This window comes from Apodemus sylvaticus, chromosome 3 (genome assembly GCF_947179515.1).
Source record: "Apodemus sylvaticus chromosome 3, mApoSyl1.1, whole genome shotgun sequence".
Taxonomy (NCBI): domain Eukaryota; kingdom Metazoa; phylum Chordata; class Mammalia; order Rodentia; family Muridae; genus Apodemus; species Apodemus sylvaticus.
In genome coordinates, this window is record NC_067474.1 from 46,293,849 (window position 1) to 46,319,926 (window position 26,078).

General features: G+C 43.2%; 1 protein-coding gene across 1 annotated transcript; it reads right to left on the reverse strand.

The window, feature by feature from the left end:
* Positions 1–933: 933 nt before the first annotated feature.
* On the reverse strand, positions 934–6,551 carry Gja10 (gap junction protein alpha 10). The gene is made up of 2 exons (XM_052175446.1): positions 5,112–6,551; positions 934–972 (listed from the first exon to the last, which is right to left on the reverse strand). Exons 1-2 carry the CDS (start codon positions 6,549–6,551, stop codon positions 934–936), a joined length of 1,479 nt encoding a protein of 492 aa, XP_052031406.1.
* Positions 6,552–26,078: the final 19,527 nt, after the last annotated feature.

A 26,078-nucleotide genomic window follows, 5' to 3' on the forward strand; every position in this document is an offset into this window, starting at 1 on the left:
GTCTCTAGAATTTTTCTCTCACAATTTCTCCCCAGTGGGTCTTCAGACCTGCCACAGATGACATGACCAGGCAGAGCTGTAAGAGGCTGCCTGCAGTCCCCATAAGGGGCTCCAGCAGAGGTGAACCCTGCCTGGTAGTGTTAGTCACTTGCTGTGACTCTAACAAATACCCAAGAGAATTAACTTACAAAGTGGAAAGGGTTGCTTTGGCTGGTGGGATTAGAGGTCTCAGCCCAGGGTCAGCTGGACTCATTACTTTGGCAACTATGGCTCCCCAGCATGTCATGGCTGGAGTCCATGACAAGACTTACCTTGTAGCCAGTATGCAAAAGAAAAGAGGGGAAGGACTGGAGAGATGGCTAAGTAGTTAACAGCACTGACTGTTCTTCCGAAGGTCCTGAGTTCAAATCCCAGCACCCACATGGTAGTTCACAACCATGGAATTTGATGCCTCTTCTGGTGTCTGAAGACAGCTACAGTGTACTTACATATAATAAATAAATAAATCTTTTTAAAAGATAATTTAAAAAAAAAAGAAAGAAAGAAAAGAGGGGAGCTAGACTTGGTGGCTGTGTATTTAGACCCAGCACTGGAGAGGAAGGCAGGTGGATCTATGTGAGCTTGAAGGCAGACTTCTCTACACAGAGAGTTCCAGGACAACATGGGCTAAATAGAGAGATCCTGACTTGAAAAAGAAAAAGAAAGGAGAGAGGAGAGCAGTTCCATCTTTTCTTCAAGGGCACATCTCCAGTAACCTAAGAGTTCTCACCAGGACCTCTTAAAGGTTTTACGATCTGGGACCTTTAACCTGGACCTTGAAAGACACTCCAGATCCAAACATACAGCCTGGCAGACAACGTAGAGTTCTTCTAGATTCTTCGAGATGACAAAGGCATAGCTTTCATCTTGTAGATGGCAACTTCTCTTGGTGCATTATTTTTTCATAATGGATGAAAGTTCTAGGAGCATATTCTGAAAGAGATTTCAAAAATAGACTCAAAAGGGCTAGTGAAATCAATTCTGCCCATCCACTTAAAGAGTTCTGTGTCACACACATGAGGGATCCAAAGCCTGCTCCACAGAGTAACTCTGTGCAGTTCCCCAGACGTGTGTCATGGAGATGGTCCTGTCCACTAACTTTAGTAGAAAAGCTTTGAATCCTACCTGCAACTGCCCCATCCTTTCCCACTGTCATCTGTCCAAATTCCAGACCTAAAACAAAGGTCAGTCTTTTCTGAAACCCCATTATAACTGTCCTTCAACTAGCCAGATGTTCACAGGGGAATGTGTCAGGTCCAAAAAAAACTCAGGACACATAGCTGTGATGCCTATTAGCTTACCAAAGTTGCTGCTGGCCTCCAGGTTTTGCAGGATTTTGAATTCTGGTTGCTTTTCTCAGCTCTTCTCACCTCATCCCTACCCTAAACCTCTTCAGCTCCTGGATTTCCTTCCCTTCCTGTCTTCTCATTCCCTTGTAACCCTGTCATGCCAACCCTGCGCTCTCCTGCTCCCTCTCACTTCTAGCTTTCCCTCTCGGCCCGCTCTCTCTTGCTCCTGTCTCACGGTCTCCTTTGCCTGCGCGCTTTGTTGCCTCTCACTCTTCCTGTCTCTCTCCTCTCAAGGCCCAGTCCAGTCTCCAGGCCAGGTTCCTCATACTTCCCTCTCTCTGCTCTGAACTATTCTAGATTCATCTGGCTGTACCATCCCTCAAATCTACAAGAAAACCCTTCTCCTCAATCACACCTTGGAGTGGTTATATCCTCAGTTTATACATCTGGTGCCCAAATCCTCAGTATATACAGAAAGTAATTCAAATATAGAGCAGTCCCTTGGGGCTGGAGACATGGCTCAGTGTGGATCAGGGTACTTGCTGCTCTTGCAGAGGACCAGAATTCAGTTCCCAGCACCCATGTCCAGTGGGTGGTTCACAAACATCTATAACTGCAGTTTCGGGGGAGGGGAGAGGTGGTCCAAAGCCCTCTTCCAGCCTCTGCAGAATGAGCAGGGAGCAGCAGTGAAAGATGAGAGGTTGAGCTTGGATTGAAGCGGATAGCCTTAAGACAAAATCCAAGCCTATTCACAATCCAATAAATATAGACTTAGCCCTGGCTATGTCCCAAGAATTGTGGGTCTCCAAACCAAATAGTACCTCCTGGTACAAGTAACCCACTTCCTTTTCCAAAACGTGGGCTTTATCATGGACCAACAGAAGGGAGCCTGTCTAAACCACAGCCAGGCCCTTGCTAGAGTGGGAGACCTGCCTCTACTTTTTTTTAAAAAAAATTTTTTTCTTTCTTCTCTTCTCTAGCAATTGACAAATAATAAAATTTTCTTTCTTTTCTTTTTTTTTAAAAAATTTATTTACTTATTTTATGTATATAAGTACATCATTGCTCTCCTCACACACACCAGAAGAGGGCATCAGATCCCATTACAAATGGTTGTGAGTCACCATGTGGTTGCTGGGAATTAAACTCAGGCAGGACTGGAAGAGCAGTCCTTAAGTTAGGTGCTCTTAACTGCTGAGCCATCTCTCCAGCCCCTAGTAAAATTCTCTAGGCCAGAGACTTAATAAATCTTAACAAATCTCCCTTCAAATGCCCTTGTTAATAATCCTGAGGTAGTGGGGCATAGTGCACCCTTTAATTCCCATACTTGGGAGGGAGAAGCAAGTGGATCTCTGGGAGTTCAATGCTAGCCTAGTCTACATACTGAGTTCTAGGAGAGCCAGGCCTTTGTAGAGAGGTCTTGTATTGAGAAGAAAAAAAGAAATATTGAGGCAAAAGTTCCCTTCTGTGTTGGCTATTTTTATGTCAACTTGACACAAGCCGTAGGCATCTAAGAGGAAGGAACCACAATCCAGAAAATGCCTCCATAAGTTGGGCTGCCAGCAAATCTATAGAGCATTTTCTTAATTAGTGATTGATGTGGAAGGGCCCAAGCCACTGTGAGATATGAGCTCGACCAAGTGAGCTCAGCTTGGAGTCCCCCGCCCCCCAGACTTGGGGAGAGTTTCATTTTACCGGAAACAAGCAAACTCTGGCTGTTCAGAGCAATCATTAAAACAAATGTCACCCTTTGTTTCTGAATTACAAAGAAACAAGAATAGCTGTTCACTGTGCTTACAATGACTGTGGAAATATTACTCTCGTGGTGGAACAAAGTTAAGCCAAGGCAATGCTAGTCTTAGCCTTTGTGTTGCCTTTACTGCCCGAGGTATTAACTCAACAGTGCATGGCCTCCTTAGATGAGAGCAACTCAAGCTTACACATAGTATCTGCTCTAAGTCATTCTCTACACTTTGACAGACACAGCTTTCTCTTTGTGTGTGTGTGTGTGTGTGAGAGTGTGTGTTTCTGAGTGTGTATGGGATGAGTGTGTGTTCATGCACAGTGTGGAGGCTAGAGATTAATATAGACTATCACTCTGCACCTTTTGTGGAGGTAGGCTCTCTCACCAAACCTAGAGCTCTTCGGTTTGGCAGGTTTAGTGGCCAGCGACTCTCTAAGAACCTTACCGTCTCCACCTCACCAAAGCTGGGATTGCACATGCATTTTGCCACTACAGCCCTATATGTCTATATTGGGGATTGGAACTCGTGAGTATTTTACCACTGACCCATTCTCCCAGCACCCACCAACACATACATGAGCATATGCACACGCATGCACATACACCTACTTTTTATTTTGTAATTGCTTAACTAGCTGATCTTACAGACCCTATCCAGCAGTAAGGAAAGACATTAGCTGGTAAAAACAAGTCTCTGATATGGCGGTTGGCTGCTGCTCATGGTAACCACTGCGTGTTATGAACACACAGTTAGTCAGGAGAACATTGATTGTTATGCATTCAGTTCCCCAGTGAAACTTGTCTTCAATGAAAGTAGTATTAATGCTGCGGGTTTTAATGCTCCTAGAGCCATCTCTTAAATAATACTTGCCATCCTGTCTAACAGGGCATGTGGATTGCTACCATAACGCATGTGTTTACCAAGTGGGCCATCTCTTCAGCTCTGCTTCTGGTCCTCTGTTGGTTCTGCACTCCCTCCCCTCAGGGCCTTCATGCAGGTTTCTCTTGCCATCCCTGTCTCTACGCCTCTCATCCTTCTCTATGCTCTGGCCACCCACAGCTGCTCCTCTAGGGAGCCCAGCTGTTAGGGTTTGCGTGCCCTGCACTTCTGATGGTACAGCCTTCTTCCGTGTGCTGTAGTCCTCTCAGCTCTGAAGAAACATCTTTCAAGACTCAAAGTGACTTCACCCATAAGTGTCCCCAATCTGCCATTGTAGAATCACCTGCTCCTGCCTCAGCCCCTTGACACCCCCTTTCACCAGCACAGAACTTCCATCTGCCTTGCTTGCACAGCTACACTCTGAGACTTATAATGGAAGAGATGGTATTTTAACCATACCACACATCACTTATAATCATGACTATTGTCATTTTTTTCTTTTTAAAATTTATTACACCAGGCAGTGGTGGTGCACGCCTTTAATCCCAGCACTTGGGAGGCAGAAGCAGTCAGATTTCTGAGTTCAAGGCCAGCCTGGTCTACAGAGTGAGTTTCAGGACAACCAGGACTACACAGGAAAACCCTGTCTCAAAATAAAATAAAATAAAATAAAATAAAATAAAATAAAATAAAATAAAATAAAATAAAATAAAATAAAATGTATTTATTTATTTTTATGTGCATTGGTGCTTTGCCTGCAATGCATGTCTGTGTGAACGTGTCAGATCTTAGAGTTACAGACAGTTGTGAGTTGCCACATGGATTCTGGGATTTGAACCCAGGTCCTCTGGAAGAGCAGTCAGTTCTCTTTACTTTGGAAGACATCTCTCCAACCCCATAGTGAGTTTTTCTATAAATTTATTTTATTAATTAAATGGTTATTCTTTAATTGAATGATTACTATTTAATATTATTCACTTCAATTCTTTATTATTCAATTATTAATTAAATAAGTTTAACTGAATATAATTAATGAATTGATTTTTCATAAATTAATTTCTCTCTCAAGTCACTTCTCTTTTAATACACATATACATATGTCCATATACAATGAAAGTATAAGAGTAAGAAGGTGAATCAACATGGTTGTTTTACTTACCATCGATGCTCTGTGCCCAGTGGTGGACGGCAGAGGTGATGGGCTGTTTTCCCCGTGCGGAAAATCCAAGCAGGAGCTATTCAGAGACCGTGAGCTTCCTGAGTCACTATGCCTTTGTCCCTTTTCTGACAGCAGCCTCGATAGAAAGCTGGCCTTGCGACTAGCTGGGCCTAACCTATCTGCCCAAACCTCACTTTCTCTTGCACTGCCATCACTGCCTTGGAGGTGACTCTGGCGATCTGTGAGAGGTTTGCCTGAAACTTCTGGGCCCTGGCTTTGCTCCCAGGTTTCTAACGCAGAGGATGCACGGTGATGAGAAGCTGTCATTGTACTGAACCAGGACTGAGACATTGCGGTCTTGGGGCCAAAGACAGAATGGCATGGTTGCTGTCCGGGGTGCTGAATTCTGGCACTGCGGTCGTGTGGACATGGGCTATGGACGTGGAGTTGTCCACTGTTCTCGACTTTCTCAGCCCAGTCTCTTTTGCCACAGGGAACATCCACCTCAAGTTGCCTGGGATGAGGAATTTGCCACATGCTTTTAGACCTTGGTATATTGACTCGGATGACTTGCTGTTTGTTGTTGGGTTGAAGCAGTGTGATCCTTTCAGGCAAAGAAGAACAGACCACACACGGCTGGGCCCCTGAGTAGTTTGTTGAATGGAATGGAGGGCCTGTTTCATTCTCAGCCTTCCCACTGCTGGATTTGCCATGGAGTGCCCTCATGATTTTCCTGATGCCAAGATGAAATATTTCCAGGATATTGAGTAACAAGGAGATGGCTGCAATGCTGTGCATAAAGAGCATGAAAATGGTCTTCTCTGTGGGCCTGGAAACAAAGCAGTCCACTGCATTGGGGCAAGGGGGTTGGGTGCACTTGTAAATGGGGCGCGTTTGAAACCCATAGAGAATATATTGGCCTATCATGAACCCTACTTCTAGCACAGATCTGGTCAAGATGTGTAAGACATACGTGCGCAGCAGACATCCTTTCAGAGGGACCTTATGAATCCTCTTCCGCTCCTCGAGTCTCCTCAGCTCCCTCTCTACCCTTTCTTGCTCTTCCAGGTCAAGCTCTGGATTCTCCATCTGGGCTCTAAGGAATAACTTCTTCTTCTGCCTTTGCTTCTCAAAGTCCCTGAGTCTATAAAGTGCATGGCCCATATATACCAAAGAAGGGGAAGACACGAAGATAATCTGCAAAACCCAGAATCTGATCAAAGAGATGGGGAAAGCATCATCATAACAAATATTGTTGCAACCTGGCTGCTGGGTGTTGCAGGCAAAGGACGATTGTTCGTCATCCCAGACATCCTCAGCAGCGACACCAAGTACTAGCATTCGGAAGATAAAGAGAATAGTCAGCCAGATTTTCCCCACTATAGTGGAGTGGGAGTGCACTTCCTCTAGGATGCCACCCAATAAATTCCAATCTCCCATGGTTAGGAATTCACGTCTGAAATATACAGAAAACAAGGGGTTATAAAACTGAGGGATGTCACTTATTAAAGGTGCAGGCTCATGAGTAGCACAGATTCTTTGCTTAAATCAACACAATTCCTGATAGCAACTTCATACCTGAAGAAACTGGAATTTTCCAAGGAGTACTTGTTTCTGAACAAAACACTAACCCCCTATAATCTAACACTAACCCCCTAGAATCTAACACTAACCCCCTATAATCTAACACTAACCCTTATAATCTAACACTAACCCCCTAGAATCTAACACTAACCCTCTAGAATCTAACACTAACCCCCTAGAATCTAACACTAACCCCCTAGAATCTAACTCAATTTACTTCTCATCCTTTTCTTTGCCACATACATTTCCCTTTCATTCTAGGATACCCATTAGTTTCCATATTTGTACAATATATTCCACAGTCTTGCTAACTTTTCTTCTCCTTTGAGAGGCCCAATTATCTCACATCTAGAACGATCTTAAGATTCAAATACTCCAGAACTTCTCTCTAAGCAGGCCAACCCCCTACTTTTCCCTTTCCTAAGCTTCTACTACCACTGATTTGACATTTAGCCTAGAAGAATTTTGTGATGTGTTCATTTTCTGTCTCACTTAAAGGTGCACTCCCTGCAAGTAGAGTCTCTCCATAGAATACGGGTCTCTCTACACAGAAGGTATCAATATGTTCCCCTGAGTCTTTCACTGAATTTACCATCAACAGGGAAAGCAAAAGAGGATCTCCTCATATTACCACACTCACATCTCACACATTGTGAAATAAAGCACACATAAAGAGAAATCAGCCACTGGGCGGCGGTGGCGCACACCTTTAATCCCAGCACTTGGGAGGCAAAGGCAGGCAGATTTCTGAGTTTGGGGCCAGCCTGGTCTACAGAGTGAGTCCAGCCAGGGATACACAGAGAAGCCCTGTGTAGAGAGAGGAGAGAGAGAGAGGGAGAGAGAGAGAGAGAGAGAGAGAGAGAGAGAGAGAGAGAGAGAGAGAGAGAGAGAGAGAGGTCAAGTAAATCCTTGGGAACTGTTTCCAGCCAAGGTAATGTTGAGGCAGACACAAAAATAGTGCCACTAAAACACATCTGGAAAGCCAGGTCTTCATAGAATTCTTTCTTGGTTTTTCAAGATAGAGTTTAACTACATAACAGCCCCAACTTTCTTGGAATTCACTTTGTATAGCAGACTGGTCTCGAACTCACAGAGATTTGCCTGCCTCTGCCTCCCAAGTGTTAGAAATTAAAGGGCTGTGCCATCACATCTTGTGTCTTTATGGAATTCTTGAAAACTTGTAAAAGATAATTTAAACTGTTTCTCTAGAAAGTTTGGAGTCAAGGCAAAAGTGCCATACTCAAGTGACTTTGTTTATCCTGGAAAATTATGTTTTTCAAGGTTCTGTTAGGTCAAAACACTGTCTTAGGGTTTCTATGACTGCCATGAAAACACCATGACCAAAAAAGCAAGTTGGGAAGGAAAGGGTTTATTTTTTCAGCTTATACTTCCAGATCACTGGAAAAAGTCAGGACAGGAACTCAAGCAGGGATGGAACCTGGAGGCAGGAGCTGATGCAGAAGCCATGGAGGGTGCTGCTTACTGGCCTGCTTTTCATGGCTTGCCCAGCCTGTTTGCTTATAGAACCTAGAACCACCAGCCCTGGAATGGAACCACCCACAATGCACTGAGCCCTCCCCACATCAATCACTAAGAAAACGCCTTACAGCCAATCTTATGGAGACATTTTCTCGATTAAGTTTCCTTCCCCTCAGATAGCTCTAGTTTATGTGTCAAGTTGACACAAGACTAGTCAGAACAATTACCTAAAGATATCTAATATGTGGAAGGCTTTCAGATATGAAAATCACAGGGGAAAATATAATTAAGTTGAAGTAGACAAAGGTAAGGAACAAACAAAAGAAACGTATTCTAAGTACTACCATTTTGCTTTAAGACTACATTTAATCATAAGAACAAACTAAACTCAAGGTCCCAGGCTCTAGGGACTTCCCCATAGCTGAACAGTTTCTGTTGTAAACAGTTGTCTGAGTCCAGACACCTCAGGGGCAAACTGTAAGGAGACAGTCCTCAGAATCCACCCATCTCAAGGACAACGTCTTCCGTCTTGCTGGCAGGGTCAAACAAGTTCAAGTTCCTAAGTCTAGGAACGAACTCCTAACCCACTTCTCCAATGTTTTCTTAATCATCTGTTAACCAGTAAAAAATTATAGAAACTGCTGTTATCTAAACCAGGGTGCATAAACTATAAAATATATGTCCAATCGCCTGTTGTGCCCCAATTGACTCTGCTGCTCGCCCTCTCCTTTGCTCCCTTATCATTCTAAAATTCCAGCCCAGAGTCCAGGAGGGGACCTGGCTGCAAAAAATGAATTTGCACCTTGAAGCCAGGTGCCCTGGATACAGCCCAGACAGGTACTTTCTTGCTTAACCCAGCTTAGCTTGTAATGTCAAATTACAACTGGCTAACACAGCAGCTCCCCCTCCCCAGCTCCCTCAGCTTCCCCCAGTTCCCCTCAGCTCTCCCTAGCTTCCCCCAGCTCCCCCCTTGCTTTGTGTTCACATCCTTTAAAAATGTACACTCACCCTTCTGGGAAGCAGTTCAGATCCTGAGCTGGCCACCTCCCTGAGCACTCAGAAAACTTTCTTTTTTGGTTTTTTCGAGACAGGGTTTCTCTGTGTAACCCTGGCTGTCCTGGAACTCACTCTGTAGACCAGGCTGGCCTCAAACTCAGAAATTGAGCCGTCTCTGCCTCCCAGAGTGCTGGGATTACAGGCGCGCCCACCACCGGTGGTTGAAAACTTTCATTTTTAAGCCTCTGCTTCTGAAGTGAGTTTTCTCAGCTTCCACCCTGAAACCAACGACAATGGCATAATTTATAATTTTTAAATTCGTCTCTCCAATATTTTCTGAAGTGTTACCTCCTCTACCTAGGCTTTATCTCAGAAGCCACAAATTCAATCACAGTTATGGTATATCTGAGGTGTGGGACACACACACATTGGAATTTCACCTGAAAAAAACCAACAGGAATTGGAAACTCATTATTATTCCTCATGTAAATTATTCTGTAGGTTGTTGTAAAACTTTCAATCACTGAATAAAATAAAATGCCATAAGTGTACACATATACACATGTGTATGCAAGAAATACATGATTATATGAGCATATATATGAGTGTGTGTGTGTGTGTGTGTGTGTGTGTGTGTGAGCATGGGAAGGAAAGTCCAGGAGTATAGTTGCAGGAAGAATTAGAAGGGAGAAGGAAGAGGCAGAAAATAGGTAAAAAAGAAAAGAAAGGGACAACAGATTTCTAAGAAAATATGACTGAGACTGGAAATATGGCTTCGGTTATAGTTATGATTGGAATGGTTATGTCTCCTAGCACCCACATGGTAGATTACAACCGTTCATAACTCTAGTTTCAAGAGATCCAACTCTCTCTTCTGACCACTGCACTTACCAAGTTGGAAGTGGTGCACAGACATATATCCAAGCAAAACATTTATACACATAAAATAAACCTTTTTTTACAAAAGAAAAATATGATTTTATTTAATAAAAACACTTGTGTAAACTTTACTTGTTTTCACGCATACATATGAAGAAAATTTTAAATATAATTGTCTTAGGGTTTCTATTACTGCAGCAAAACCTCATAACCAAAGCATAAGTTGAGGGAAAGGGGGATTATTTTCCTTACACTTCCATTATCATTGTCCATCATCAAAGGAAGTCAGAACTCACTCAAACCGGGCAGGAACCTGGAGGCAGGAGCTGGTGCAGAGGCCATGGAGGGGGGCTGCTTAAAGGCTTTCTTCCCATGCCTTGCTCAGCCTGATTTCTTATAGAACCCAAGACCACCAGGCCAGTGGTGGAATAGAAACCAATCACTAATTAAGAAAATGTCTTACAGGCCTGCCTACAACCTGATCTTATAGAGAGATCTTTCTTAATTGAGATCGCCTCCTTTCAGATGAACCCATCTTGGGTCAAGCTGACATAAAACTATCCAGCTAAAGAACTGAGAAAGGAGATGTTTCTCAGAATTTGACGATCTTTGTTTTAAGACATGATCTCACTATACAGCTCAGGATGGCCTCAAAAAAAAATTCTCCTGCGTTAGCTTCCCAAGTATTAGGCATTCAGACATGAACCACAGCACCCAGTCTTCCTCACAAAAACTGGAAAAATAATGAGGACATTTTTACATTTTATTCTCTATATTTCTGAGTTACTTGAAATGTAAAATAAGAGTGTAAAAATTATATTTAATTTATATTAATTTAAATATAATTTAAATTATATTTATGTATTTCAGTCATTTAAGTAGTAATTCCTTAAGCTTGAGCCTATCTAAGTTATATAATTATTCTTCTAAAAATGTATAAAATATTCAATTTTATTCTTAGTCTCTATTTTGACATCCTAAAATATATATGCTTAATTTGTCCCTGTTTATTTTAAATGTGGAAATTGTTTTTAAATAGCAAAGAAAATTTTTCTGAAGTTCCTAAGAAATCACAATAAACTGACACCAGTATGAAAAACAAGGTCATGTACAAAAGTTGTTCTAAGTTCCCTAAAAAGAACTTTCCAGTGGGGCAGTGGTGGCACACGCCTGTAATCCCAGCACTCTGGGAGGTAGAAGCAGGCAGATTTCTGAGTTCGAGGCCAGCCAGGTCTACAGAGTGAGTTCCAGGACAGCCAGGGCTACACAGAGAAACCCTGTCTTGAAAAAAACCAAATCCAAAAAAAACAAAATAAAACCAAAAAAACAAAAAACAAACAAAAAGAAAAGAAAAGAAAAGAACTTTCCACCGACTACAGTTAACTGACTACAGACCCTTCAACCATTCAGGCTTGTTTTGCTACCAAATGCCACTTTAGCATCCCCTGTTTAATAAGCTAACAGTCCTCGGCAGCATTTGATTTTAGATTGTTTCTTTCTGTCCCAAGAGGGACCTCTTATACATTTCTCATAATCAGCACAGCCTATACATTTATCACTTACCTTACAGTTAGACCAGAAAATTCCACTTGAGTTCGCAGAACCTTCAAGTTGCACCATGTGTGGCTGTTTAACAGAACAGATGCTTCTGCTGCTGCTTGCTGGTACAAAGGCTCTGGTCAGGTGGCTGCAGGGCTCTAATTCAAAATGAACACAGCCGTTTCGATCAATGTACCTAACCTAGTTGCCACTCTGATCCCCAATTAAAACTGTCCTTTACTAATTTGAAGTTTTCTTGTCGTATTGGTTTAGTTGATACCACCTTAGGATAGCATCTGGTAGAACTCAACAAATAATAGTCGTCCCTTTTTGTTTGTGAATAAGTTGATTTGAGTTGGGTATATTTCTGTAGTCCATTGATTGCTCTAGAAATTAGCACTCACAGATCAATAAGCCATGTCCAGTTTCACAGCTGCCTGGGGAGAATCTGGTCTCATCCAGTGTGAGCAAAAAATGCAGAGTGACAATCAAACCTAAAGTGTTCTTGCAAACTATGCCATGCTAAAATAAGAAACATCTCCATAGCAGGATCAACACTTATACACCAGAGGCGAGCTGCGCCTGTGTGTACACTCCATTCTAGTGAGAGAGAGTCCATTAGACTGTGATCTATGGCTCAGGAAATACTTTTCTCCATATAGAGAGAACTGGAATGCTAAGAGTATCCTCAGAACCCATGTCTGATTTTTTGAAGAGAACTAGAATTCCAGAATGGTCAAATAACTTGCAGAAAATCAGGAACTAGTTTCTCTAATTTGTAATCCCCAGCATTTTTAATAGTCATATTATAAGAGTGTATCATCTTGCTGGGTAGTGGTGGCGCATGCCTTTTATCCCAGCACTTGGGAGGCAAACTCTCTGAATTCGAGGCCATCCTGGTCTACAGAGTGAGTTCCAGAAGGAAACCTTATCTCAAAAACAAACAAACAAACAAATAAACAAAAAAGAGTGTATCATCTTGCTGTAACATTAAAGGGTACAATTAGGTCTCAAAGAAACCTGAGACCAAAGGCTGAGGTTCCTATTTAACATATCAAAGTAGATGCTGTCGGCCAGGCTCTTGGAGTATACCTTTTACACAATCTCCTACCTATTACACAGTCCCCTACATATTACACAGTCCCCTACCTCTTACACAATCCCCTACCTATTACACAGTCCCCTACCCATTACACAGTCCCCTACCCATTACACAGTCCCCTACCTATTACACAGTCCCCTACCCATTACACAGTCCCCTACCCATTACACAGTCCCCTACCTATTACACAGTCCCCTACCTATTACACAGTCCCCTACCCATTACACAGTCCCCTACCCATTACACAGTCCCCTACCTATTACACAGTCCCCTACCTGTCTTTAGCACCTCTCTCTCCTCCACCCCTGTGGTGATTTGAATATGCTTGGCCCAGGAAGTGGCACTATTTGAAAGTGTGACCTGTTGGAATTGGTATGGCTTTGTTAGAGGAAGTATTTCACTGTGGGTGTGGGTTCTAAGACCCTCTTTCTGGCTGCCTGGAAACCAGTCTTCTCCTGTTTGACTTCAGAACAAGATGTTGAACTCTTGGTTCCTCATGTGTCAAGCCTGCCTGGGTGCTGCCATGCTCCTGCTTTGATAATAATGAACTGATCCTCTGAACCTGTAAGCCAGCCCCAATTAAATGTTGTCCCTCTCCAGTTCTTGACCTTGGGTTCCCTCCTGTATTAATTGGGGTTCTCTACAGTAACAAATTTTATAAAATGAATCTATCTATCTACCTATCTATCTATCTATCTATCTATCTATCTATCTATAGCTATTTACCTATTCATCTATATATTTGTGTATATATATTCATCTAAATCTATGTCTGTATATATAGTTATATATATGTATCTATATTCATTTATATGCATCTATATGTCTATCTATAGATATATTTATCTATTTATATAAAGATTATGTTTATATGTCTATTCAGAGAGAGAAAGGAAGAGAAAGAAAGAGGGGCCATTGTCTGTAGGCTGCAGTTTGCTAATCCAACAATGGCTGACTGAGATCAGAAAGCCCAAAAATTCAGTAACTGCTCAGTCCAAAGGCTGGATGTCTCAGATGGCCTTCAGTATATGCTGGTATCTGAAAGAAGAGGCTACCGTGCTAATAAAGGAAAGGATGTGCTTGCAAGGCAACAACCAAACGAGTCCTTCTTTTATGTCCTTATATAGGTTTCCAGCAGTCCAGTTCTTCCTGCCTCAAGCTCTAGATCAAAGGTCCAGACTAGAAGTGGATTCCCACACTTCAAGCCAAGCAGAAAAATCTCTCACATGTGTGCCCTCCATGTCTGGATTGAAGTTCATTCCAGATATAGTCAAGCTGACAACCATTCTCTTTTTTTGGCCTGTTGGTCTTTTACTCCTCTCTTCATCCATTTTCTTTCTCTCCCTTTCCCTCTCTCTTCTCTCCTCTCACGGCCTGGTCTACTCAGCTGGCCATGTTCAGTCTGGGTTCTTCCAGATGCCTCTGCCTGTGCTCTCCCTCATTTCTACAACAAAACCCTTCTCCTCCGCCATACCTAGGGACTGTCAGATCCTCATTTTCATTCAAATACTAGAACCCAATGACGGTTCTAAAGCATAGCTCTGGGGTATGTTTCTTTCTTTTTTTGGGGGGGGGGAGGGTTTTTTGTTTGTTTGTTTGTTTGTTTTGTTTTTTTCTTTTTTGTTTTTCAAGACAGGGTTTCTCTGTGTAGCCCTGGCTGTCCTGGAACTCACTCTGTAGACCAGGCTGGCCTTAAATTCAGAAATCTGCCTGCCTCTGCCTCCCAAGTGCTGGGATTACAGGTGTGCGCCACCACGCCCGGATCTGGGGTATATTTCTAAGCATGGACTTTTCCATATAAAACGTAGAAGTAAATGTAAAAACACTGATATTTCTTACTACTTGCCTATCCTATTTTTAGGCAGATTTTGTTTTGTTTTGTTTTGTTTTGTTTTGTTTTTTACATAAAAGATGACAATGAAAGATAAATTGGTAAGGAGTCAAGTTGTTTTTTCTTTATTGGAAATAGTTTTTCACACAATATATCCTGATTATGTTTTCCCCATCCTCTCCTCTTTCCGATTTTCTATATCTCCCTCCCAGATCCACTCCATTTCCATGTCTCAACAGGAAAAAATAGCTTCTAAGGAATAATAATATAATATGACATAATATAATATAAAACAAATGAGAATAGGAAAAAAACAAACAAACAGAAAACAGCCCAAGAAAAGGCACAAGAAGCAGATTTAGATGCAGAGACTCACAGTCGTATGACAACCTGTGAAGACCTGCACGAGCTGCCTCAGCCTCTGAGTTCATATGTGCATCAAGAATGCTGTATTTTAGATTTTTTTTTTGAGACAGGGTTTCTCTTTATAGCCCTGGCTGTCCTGGAACTCACTCTGTAGACTAGGCTAGCCTCGAACTCAGAAATCCACCTGCCTCTGCCTCCCAGAGTGCTGGGATTACAGGCATGTGCCACCACTGCCCAGCTTGACTGCTGTATTTTAAAAGCCGTGTTTTCTTGGTACCGTCCATCCCTTCTGCCTCTCACACTCTTCCTGCCTTCTCTTCTCCAGGGTTCCCTGAGCTGTGAGGGGAGGAATTTGATGGAGACATCCCATTTAGGGCTGAGTGTTCCTCCAAGGTCTCTCACTCCATGCATAGTGTCTGCTTGTAGGTCTCTGTATTTGTGCCCATCTGCTGAGGAGGAAGCCTTGAGGAGTCAAACTTATCTAGCCTCAAGGATAGACTGACCGTCAGGAGGACTGAGTGAAAACACACTATAGATGCATACACATATTTAAGTAGTAATGGATCATTGTCCAAGGAGCTTTTAACATTTAATTATAAAATCTACAAGCAAAATAATGAACTCCATACATTTAATGAATATATTCAGTATTGAAACACAAAAATTGTGGCCACAAATGTCTTTAAACTCAACAATAGGGCAGCAGATACAAGCCAGTCTCTAAGTTTACTGCCAGCCTAGTCTGTATAGTGAGTTCAAGGTCAGCTAAAATGACATGGTGAGACCATAACTCAGTAATAAATAAGTAAATAAATAAAATTGTTCATTCATGCATAAGCTAATTACAAAAGAGAACAAGAAGTTCCTAGTATGAACGGTCTCAAAGCAAGTTTACCATATGAATAAGAAGGAGGCAGGAAAGGTACTTGTGCAATGTACCTCTGGTGTATATACTCAAGAAAATAAATGTTCAAATTACAAGACAAAATGAATATTAACTACATATGTATTTACTTAATTCAAACTTTTATTATGATCATAAAGCACCATTAAATTTCCTTGACTCTCACAGATCAATCAATCTGATCAGCTCATCCTTGAAGGCTTTGAACAACTGATTGAATGCTATGAAGGCAGAACAAAGGCTGTGAGGAGACTACATCCTCATAACCTCACAGCAACAATAAGGAATACTATCTTGAGAAGGGTACTGGGCTGGTTTGAATGAGAACGGCTCCTATCAATTCAGATATTTGAATGCTTGGTCCCCGGGTTACTGGAACTGTTTGGGAAGGAATAGGAGGCATGGCTTTGATAAAGAAGATGTATCAGTGGGGTGGGCTTTGAGGTTAAAAAAAAAACTACAGCCATTCCCAGCGACTCTGCCTTGTCTCAAGATTTAAACTCTCAGCAACTGCTCCAGCGCCATGCCTGCCCACCTGATGCCATGCTGTAGATGTTAAGCCTGAGAAACTATGAGCCCCCAAACAAATTCTTTCTTCTGTAAGTTGCGTTGGTCATGGCATCTTATCATAGCAACAGAAAAGTAAGCGAGACAGCCGATGAGGAGACACTAGCTCTGAGAAGGAGGCTCACAGCAGGATGTAGGGCACACAACAACCACAGAGAACAGTGAGCTTCAAATTTCCTGCTTCACTTCCACCAAAAGCTGTGCTGAATCTACGAGCGCTTCAGGCAAGCAAGGTCCAGAGAGTGAAAAGGAAGAGCAGAAAGATTAGAGATCGCACATATCTAAAGATGAGAAGAAAAAAAAGGCAAAAGATGGAGAGAGCCAGGGAGACGGTAGGTGGGTGAAAGCACTTGGAGAGGAAGCCTGATCTACTGGGTTTTGATCCCAGAACACATATGGTGGAAGGAGAGAACTAGCTCCTGCATTCTTTGCCCTCTGCACACACTGTGGAGTGTGCGTGCCCACACCCATATACATAGTGGTAGAGCACATGCACAGGAAGAAGAGATTTACACAATGTAAAGACAAGGAGTGCTTCTAAGCTAGTTCATAGCACCAATATAAGGCATGCTTAGTGTGTGAGGGGCTGGGTTCAGGGTAAAAAGAATAAGAAATAGAATAGAATAGAATAGAATAGAATAGAATAGAATAGAATAGAATAGAACAGAATCAAGATGTACCCATAACTAAGACAGAAACTCCTTGAGAACAGAAGGGGAAGTGTGGTCTCTGTGAAGCTGTTTAACATTTATGGTGGTGGAAGATGACATTAGAAAATACACATATACCACTAGGTCAAGTTAATGTAGTGGAGGGTGGGTGGGTACAGCAGACAAGAAAGGTGTTTTCAGGAAGCTCACTTGTGTTTGGGTCCTCGCCAGAGGAATATTATTCAGAGGAACCTACAGTGAGAAAATAAGGAGCTAAAGAAGAAATTTTATAAACTACCAAGTTCTCATGACTTAGCAGATAAACACTGCTAAATCGGAGAGTAGCCTCACCAGTAATAGCAGAGCACAGCTACAAAAATTCTTCATGACCAAGACTAATGCTTTTCAAAAATATTTTTTTGCAACAGCATCTTAATTTCTTTTTTTTTTTAAAGATTTATTTATTTATTATATGTAAATATACTGTAGCTGTCTTCAGACACCAGAAGAGGGCATCAGATATCTTTACGAATGGTTGTGAGCCACCATGTGGGTGCTGGGGTTTGAACTCATGACCATTGGGACAGCAGTCGTGCTCTTAGTGACTAAGCCATCTCTCCAGCCCGCATCTTAATTTCAAAATGGTGGTTTGAGTAGTAAGTTTCTCCCATAGTCTCTGGTATTTGAATACCATGGTGTTTGGATGGGTTTGGAAGGTGTGGCCCTGCTGTGGAAGTCTATCACTAGGTCAGACACTGAGAGCTGAATGCCTACCTTACTCCTCATTTGCTCACTGTGCTTCAGCTCTCACCTTTGTGATCCCTCCACCATGCCTGCCTGCCACCATGCCTCCCAGCCATGATGGACTTCTATGTCTCTAGAATTGTAAGTCCAAAAAATTCTTCCTTCTATAACTCGCTTCTGGCCATGGTGTTTTATCACAGCAATAGAAAACTAACCGACACAAAGCATTCATGTGTTAAGATTTCCAGCCAAGGGGCTGGACCTGTGATTGATCAGTGAAGAGCACTCAGCAGTTGGCTGAGTTTTGGCTCAGGATTTGGCTTTGGTTTCCAGCACCAACCTTGTGGCTCAAAAGTGTACTGAAACTCAGTTTCAGGGAATTAGTAGCCATTTCTGGTCTCCATAGCACTGCACGGAACATACCATGCAATTACATGCATGCAGGTATAACACTTATACACATAAAATAAAAATAAATAAATATTTTTTAAAAGTTTCCATTTGCCAGGCCGTGATGGCACATGCCTTTAATCCCAGCACTCAGGAGGCAGAGGCAGGTGGATCTCTGTGAGTTTGAGGCCAGTCTGGTCTACAGAGGGACTTCCAGGACAGCCAGGGCTATAAAGTGAAACTCTTGTTTTGGAAAGAAAAAAGTTCTAATCTAAGTGCCTCTTGTGGTGGTACAGCCTCTAATCCCTGCACTCAGGAGGCCGAGGAACCACAAATCTGAGTCCAGCTTGGTCTGTGAGACATGAATATACCAAAAACATTTCTAATTTAGCAACCTGGGATCTCAGGGGCAGTGCAGGCTCCTCTGTCCTGGTCTACACACCAGGGTTCTGCAGTCTAGACAGATGCCATATGCTGAGGACCTTGGTTGTTACTCATTCACTTTGATCGTTGAGAAACTAAATCTATTGGGTTCAGACTCCATCTTAGAAAACCTGACCTAAGGTTGAACTCAAGTAAACTAACAGGCCGGTACCTAGCACCTGTTTCCAGGTTACCCCTGAACAAGTCCTACTTCTAACACCAGTTTCCAGGCTACCCCCCATCCCCCACCCCCACCCCTCCCCCCACCCTGAACAAAACCTACATCTAGCACCAGTTTCCAAGTTGTTCACCAAAAAATCTGCACCCCTAGGTTACAAGCCTGTCCCCCACACTTCACTTCCTAACAACCTCCAATCAGGAGGAAAATGGAAGTTAAGTTTGTGGTTTGGTTCCTAGCACCAGCCAATTATGTTAAAGGCCATAATGGCTCCCCAGTCAGAAGTATACCAGGCTAGATGCCCCTTTCTTGCCTCTATAAATGTTTTCCTGAAACTAGGCTCAGGGCTCCGCCTTCCTGCTGTGTCAGGGTTGGCGGGAGCCCAAGCTCAAGCTTAAATAAAGGGACCCTAATGCAAATACATTGAAATCAACTCCTTGGTGGTCGTTTGGGGTCCATGAACATTTCCTGGCACAAAATCATCATTGTGACAGGTGTTCCTTGATTGAGAAGCAGCCTAGGAGGAAGAGGCTCTGGTCCCTGTGTTTCCTGGCCTGAAAAAATATCCTGAACCTGGAAGAAAGCAGCTTCTTGCAGAAAGCCCTGCAGTGGGTTCTAGGACATTGGGGTGCAGGCCTGGATTATCTATTCTGTGCTCCTCAAGAGCTCATCAAACAGCAGCATCCAGAGAAAAGGGAAGATGAGGCAGAAATGGGAGCTGAAGAGATGCTAGACTTGGACAAGGGGGACATGACAAAGGTTACAGGAAGAAGACTCATGTTCTTTCAGGATCCACGCATGCTTCCTGGGTTCATCTTGGGAGACTCGTGGTTACAGGATTCATGGTTGTGGGATTCATGGCTGCTAGATTCAGGGTTCCGGATTAAGGGTGGCCAGATTCAGGGATGAGGAATTCATGGTTATAGGAGTCATGGTTGAGCTAGAGAGATGGCTCAGCGGTTAAGAGCACTGACTGCTCTTCTGAAGGTCCTGAGTTCAATTCCCAGCAACCACATGGTGGCTCACAAGCATCTGTAGTGAGGATCTGATGCCCATATCTGGTGTGTCTGAAGACAGTGACAGTGTACTCACATACATGAAAAATAAATAAATAAATACATACATACATACATACATACATACATACATAAATCTTAAAAAAAAAAAAAAAGAGTCATAGTTGCCAGACTCACGGAGGTCTAGATTCATGGCTACCAAACTCAGGGCTGCCAGACTCGTGGTTTCTGGGTTCACGGCTCCCAGCTTCACAGCTGACAACCTCCAGACAAAGTGGCGGCACCTGGTACTCCTCCCCCTGCATGGAGTTTCATGTTGCTGAGAGGAAGCAGCCAGACTAGTGGGTGCTGGATTCCAAGTTCCAGAGTCACTGGGAAGAAGAAGAAAAGAAAAGGAGGAGGGAGGGAAGGAGAGAGAGACAGAGACAGAGACAGAGACAGAGACAGAGACAGAGACAGAGACAGAGAGAAACACTGGCATGGGTTACTTCTGTAAGCCTTAGGGAACCTGTGGCCAAGCAGGCCGCTGAAGCTCCTAGGTTACCTGACCCGGAACCAGGAGGCTGTGTAGAAGCAAAGCCAACAGCAGGTAGATAGCTCAAGGGGTTCCTGAAGGATTAAACCTGGTTTCCCAGTAAGGTGTGAGGTCTTGGAAGCTCTGGGTGTCTTATCCCTTCATTACCTTTCATTTCTGACACCCTGAGCTCCCTGGATAGCACCCACCTGAACTCCATCCTTGCCTACCGCTTCAGTTGAGGGATCCCAGAGCCCCTGTCCTGCCAGCTCCACAGACCTGCACCTCTTCCTAAGCCTTGGCTGAGATGACCACATTTCTTTCCCAGAAGTGGTAGAATTGAACTTTTGATATTAAAATCTAGCTTTTGTCTCCTTCCCAGTGTAGCAAAACCAGCCATGTAAAAACTTTATCTGATCCCCTGCTTTAAATCATGAGCAGTGTGGTGGAGAATACATTTTTAGGGGATAGTCAGACATATCCTATAGGTCACAGTTTGTGCACAATCTTGCCTTGTCAGTCCCAATAAAACAAGTGCCCAGGTTTAAAAAAACCAACAAATTGGAAAATCCAAAGTGTATCTAGGGAATTTCTCTACCTCCTCCAGTCTAGAACTCAACTGAACTTGAAATATTCTGGATTCTATTAATGAAGGTAGAAAAAGAAGGTTCCAAGACTACATGTTGCTTAAAGACACTAGGAAACCATTTAAAGTACCTTATAACTGAAGGTCAATAAATTATAGATATATGGTTCTTTTCTAAGACAAGAATTTTGTTTCATGTAAAAAACCTTTACTTCCAAAAACAGAAAAAAAAGAGAGAAAAAAGGAAAGAAAGGAAGGAAGGAAGAACTTTAGGGAGGGCTTAGCTGTTAAGGGCACTGGCTGCTCTTGACAAGAAATTGAGGGCACTGGCTGCTCTTGACAAGAAATTGAGTGTGGTTCCCAGCACCCACATGGAAGCTCACAAGGAATCTGGTATACTCTTCAGGTCTCTACAGCAACAGGCATGCACATGGTACAGAGAGAGAGAGAGAGAGAGAGAGAGAGAGAGAGAGAGAGAGAGATGTTTCATGCACAAAGTGTAAAGACAAGAAACAGAGCGAGTGTCCCCAGTAATTGCTCTTTCATACTTCAGTTCTGAGGGGGCAAGAAGACACATTTCACCTCAGGATCACCACACTCCTGGGAAGATGTTTTGTCTTACAAAGTGTTGTCTTTAAAATATGCTAACACGAATACTACAGCATTTAATAACATTTGTCTTCAAAACCTATCACCAGAACATCACTTCTGGCACTTGATCAAAGGCAGTTTTACAAAGCATGAAATTACAACCTAATTTTTGTCTGTAAAAATGTTTTAGAAAAATGCCAGTTTTACAGATTTTATAAATCTTTGAAACAGAATCAAGACTATCTCCTATTTAAGGCACACTGTGTTTCATAAACAAAGCACTTCTTCTTTGCCATCTTTAGCCAGTTCCTCTCTTAACCCCAAGTTCTGACCTGCTAACATAATGAAGTCTCTTGCTCTGGAACTTAGCAATATTCTTATTCTCTGTGAGCCTGGAATTAAGAAATGGTTTGGCTAAGAAATGGTTTGGCTCTTCTGGTCTCCGGTGCTGTGGGAACCTCAGTTTACCATGCAGACATGGTCAGGTCCAAGAACCACATGGCACACAAGGAATCCTGCAATTGGCACAGGAATAGCATCAAGAAACCCAGTTACAAAGATACAAATCTCTTAAGGAGTTGGCCCCAAGTTCCTGAGGAACACACTCTTTGCCAAGAAGCACAACAGCAAGGCCTGAGGAAGATGCAGACGAACACTGCAAGCACGACGAGTGGACGAGCAGAGGCCGTCAAGGCCTGTGAAGCCTAAGGCGGTTAAGCCCGGTGTACCAAAGGGCCCGGACCACAGCCTTAGCTGTCCCGCTTTCTCTGCTCACCCCACCCTTGGGAACTGGATTTGAAGCCGGCTACATAGCCAAGGACCATAGGCGCTGCCAACAAAAACCCAAGGTTCAAACCAAAACAGAGGCCCAGCTTCAGCTCCAGCTCAGGCTCCCCAAGGCGCCCAGGCCCCTGCGAAGGTCCCATAGAATAGGCTTCTATCCACCAATGTGAAGCCAGACGGGCCGCTGGGACACACCTAACTACACACGATCTGCAGATGACCAGTGACCTGTGCTGTGTTTACAGATGAACTTGAGGCCAGATCTGTTTAAAAAAAGAAGAAACGACATCTGTGAGATGACTTATTATCATATTGGTGGCATTTGCCAATGTACCTACCAATAAGGGATCTACTTAAACAACCATGGTATAGTCACATAATGTTACATTTCCATGTATGCCAAATAATTGAAAGGCTGGGTATGTTGATGCATATCTATAATCCCAGCACATGAGAGGTTGTGACAGAAAGATTATGGGTTTGAAGCCAAGCTAGACAATAGAGAGAGTTGAAGGCATTTGGACTAAATAGGAAGACCCTGTCCCAAGAACCAAAGAAGAAGGAGAAGAGGAAATAAGGAAGAAAGAAAGGAAGAGAAGGAGAGAGGTTGTGTGTGTGCGTGTGCATGCGCGCTTGTGCTAATACAGATTATGCTCCAAGGATCAGGAGTTGAAGAGCATTATCAGCTACATCATAACTTTGAAGGCAGCCTGGACTATGTGAGAACCTATTTTATGGGTGGGGTTTGGGGGAGAAGAAAGAGATGGGAGGGAGGGGTCAGCAATTAAGCGTACTTGCTGCTTTGGCACAGCATCTGAGTTCATTTCCCAGCACCCACATGACAGTTTAGAGCCATCCACAATACCATTTCCAGGGAGTAGGGGGCAGCAGCTCTCTCTTCTGGTCTCCACAGCACTTGGTATATACATAGTGCACTGAAATGCATGCAAGCAAAATACTCACATGTATAAAATAAAAACAGATAAATTGAAAACAAAAATACCCCAAATAGATTTTTCAATGTAGGTGTGGTGAACATATATGTATATATTCATGTTTGCATATGCATGGGCACATATGCAAGCAAGGTACACACATATGTTTGCATTTAGAGACCAGAGGTTGACATTCATTTTCTTTTTTGATGGCTCTCTACCTTATGCCTTATATATTGAGGCAGAGTCTCTCACTTGAATTCAGAGCCCTAGTTAGCCACCTTGCTCCAGGGATCCCCTGTCTCTTCCTCTTGTGACCGGACCAGCAGGTCCAGTTATTCAGGGTCCCGAAGGGGTGCTACCTGAGGGTCAAAGCGGGGAGAGAAAGGAGGAGGCCAGGCAGAGAGGGGTTCAATTGTCGAGGCCTCCTCTAATGCATCGGGGTACACAGGTTTTAAGGCTTTCAGGAGGGACGTGCCTCAAGGCAAGGACAAAGAGGGGCAAAGGTATTCCTGGCATTTATGGCAGAGGTAAAGAGGTCATCTGATGAAGATACCCGGTGTCAGCGGTGTTGACGCAGGCAGGACCATTCTGCAGTTATCTCGAAACAATGGCTAAACCAATGCCCATGGGAGAGGTTCTTATTTTCTTTTCTCAGGACCTTTGCTCTGTCAGCCGAAGTGAGGGTCTCTAATGGCTTCCCACACTCTTGAGCCCTGAAATTACAGATGAGCCACGAACCCAGCATTTACATGGGTTCTGGAGATCTAAATTTCATACGTATGTGGAAAGCACTCTCCTTGCAAAGCCATCACCCCAGTCATACGGATACATCATTAAATGAAGTAGTCAAATGTATATTTTCATCTAAGGACTATGAATACATTTTTATTTGCATAAGTACTGAGCTGGGTGCAGTAGCTCAGTGGTAGATCACTTGCTTAGCATGCACCATGAATGCACTCATTCTGTACCATTATGGGATGAAAATCCTAAACAGATATTTAAGAACATGGAAAAGTTAAGCCGGTGCCCAACTAAAAGCGTTCCACTACTGACTAGTATTCATGGTGATGGAAAGGTATTCTGGATGCTGCTGGAGGTGAAAGATAATCATCAATATTACCTATCTATGGACCCACCCACTTACAGCAAGAGTATCTGTAAAACAGACTTGTATGTTCCCGTGTTTACTTACCGGGCCAAGGTAGAAGTGGCCGTTAGAAATCATATTAGCCTAGTTGGAGAGTCCACAGTAAAGTTTACGCTGTGGCAATTTTGAGAGCAATTAGATATTTTATACCTTTATCAGAAACAGAATTTAATGGCAGTTACCAGGATCAATACAGTTGTCATTGCCAGGATACAGTGATGTTTGCAAACTATAAAGGGTACACAAAATTAATGTCTAAGACCTGTTGTTCTGTCAAGCTTCCTTCCATGTTTCCTTGACTTCTGAGGGACCATATATAGAAACCCGAAGAGTCCTGAGCACTTCACTGCCTGAGGCATTTGGTCTCTCAGGAACTGGAAGGCACATTGTGTGCTTCAGGAGCCATGGACTCTATAAACTGAGAACCTATTACACATGACCCTTAAGGCATCAAGGCAGGGTCACCGCCATGGGTCCCTGCACATACTAGTGCAACAGTGGCACGCTTGTATCACATAGGAATAGGAATAATAAACCACTTTCTGGGTGGATTTTAGACCTGCTCAACGAGTCCACAGCTGACACTTTCTGGAATGGCCAAGAACCTGAGACTAGATAGTTCATAAGCCTAGAAGGAAAACTACTACTATGATTCTGCTAAGGGCGATAAAATACTCATCATGACATAGTGCTATACCCCTAAATCACTGCATTATTCAAGTCTCATCAGAGAAACTTCTTACAGTAGGAAGCAACTAACAGCAGGCAGGGAGTGAATCTTTGGAGCACGTAGCACTAAATGGGATGTCTTCATCAAACCCTTTGCCTCAGGGATCAGGGATCCATTACCCAACTGGAGGCAGAGAGACTCTCGACAGCCAGAGGTGGCAGATGACTCCAAGGAACAGCGTCATCCAAACACAACAGGACTAATACATATTTGAATGCAGAGGCTGATAGCCCACATAAGACCTGTTGGAGTTCAAGCAGGAGGAGGTATTTACAATTGAAACCTGTGGGGAAAGGAGACAGCAGTTTTCTTTAGTAGAGTGACACTGGTGTATCAGCCATGTTTTGGGGAATGCCCAGGAGAGGTTGACCAATATAAAACGAATTCTATGTTTTCGTGTCTGAGCTTTTATGTTTTGTATTGCCCTGGCGTTATTTGTTTCTTACTGGTTTCTTATTTGTTTGTTTCTTTATCTGAGAGAGAGGAAGAGAACGTGAAGTTCGGTGGGTAGGGATGTGGGATCCGAGATGAGCCGTGGGAGGGGAGAAACGATAAAAGTAATTTATAATTGTATAAAAATTTTTAATTAAAAAAACCCTCTTGTGCCCCGCCGAATGAGTAATTCTGAGCTACGTTTACCATCCAAGATGGCATCTAAAGGCCTTTAGCACGCAGCTGACATAATCTATAGACTAAAGAACTAAATAATCAAGCCCTCTCCCTCCGCTCTCAGCAGAAATAGCTAAGAGCCTCCATCCTTACTTTCCCTTTCATTAGCGTCCCCGCCCCCCCCCAGACCCGCCTCACTTCCGCTCTGGTGACGTCTTTTCCGCGGAGAAATCCCGCCCCGTGGTCACTGAGGTCACCGCCCGCCCATTTCCCTTTAGAGCCACAGAATTGTACACCAGAGTTTGGCGCCAACTGGAATTTTTTTTTCCGCCTTCTATGGCGGGAACTGGCTGTGTGCGCCGAGACGTGCTTTGCGTCTTATCTAATTGGCTGGCGGCGCTCGGTCCCGCCCTGGCGT

Coding starts and splice junctions, on each gene's coding strand:
- Gja10 (XM_052175446.1), bottom strand. CDS start 6,551: ATGGGAGATTGGAATTTATTGGGTGGCATCCTAGAGGAAGTGCACTCC. Junction 973..5,111: donor CTGGGCACAGAGCATCGATG/GTAAGTAAAACA, acceptor AATCTCTTTCAG/AATATGCTCCTAGAACTTTC.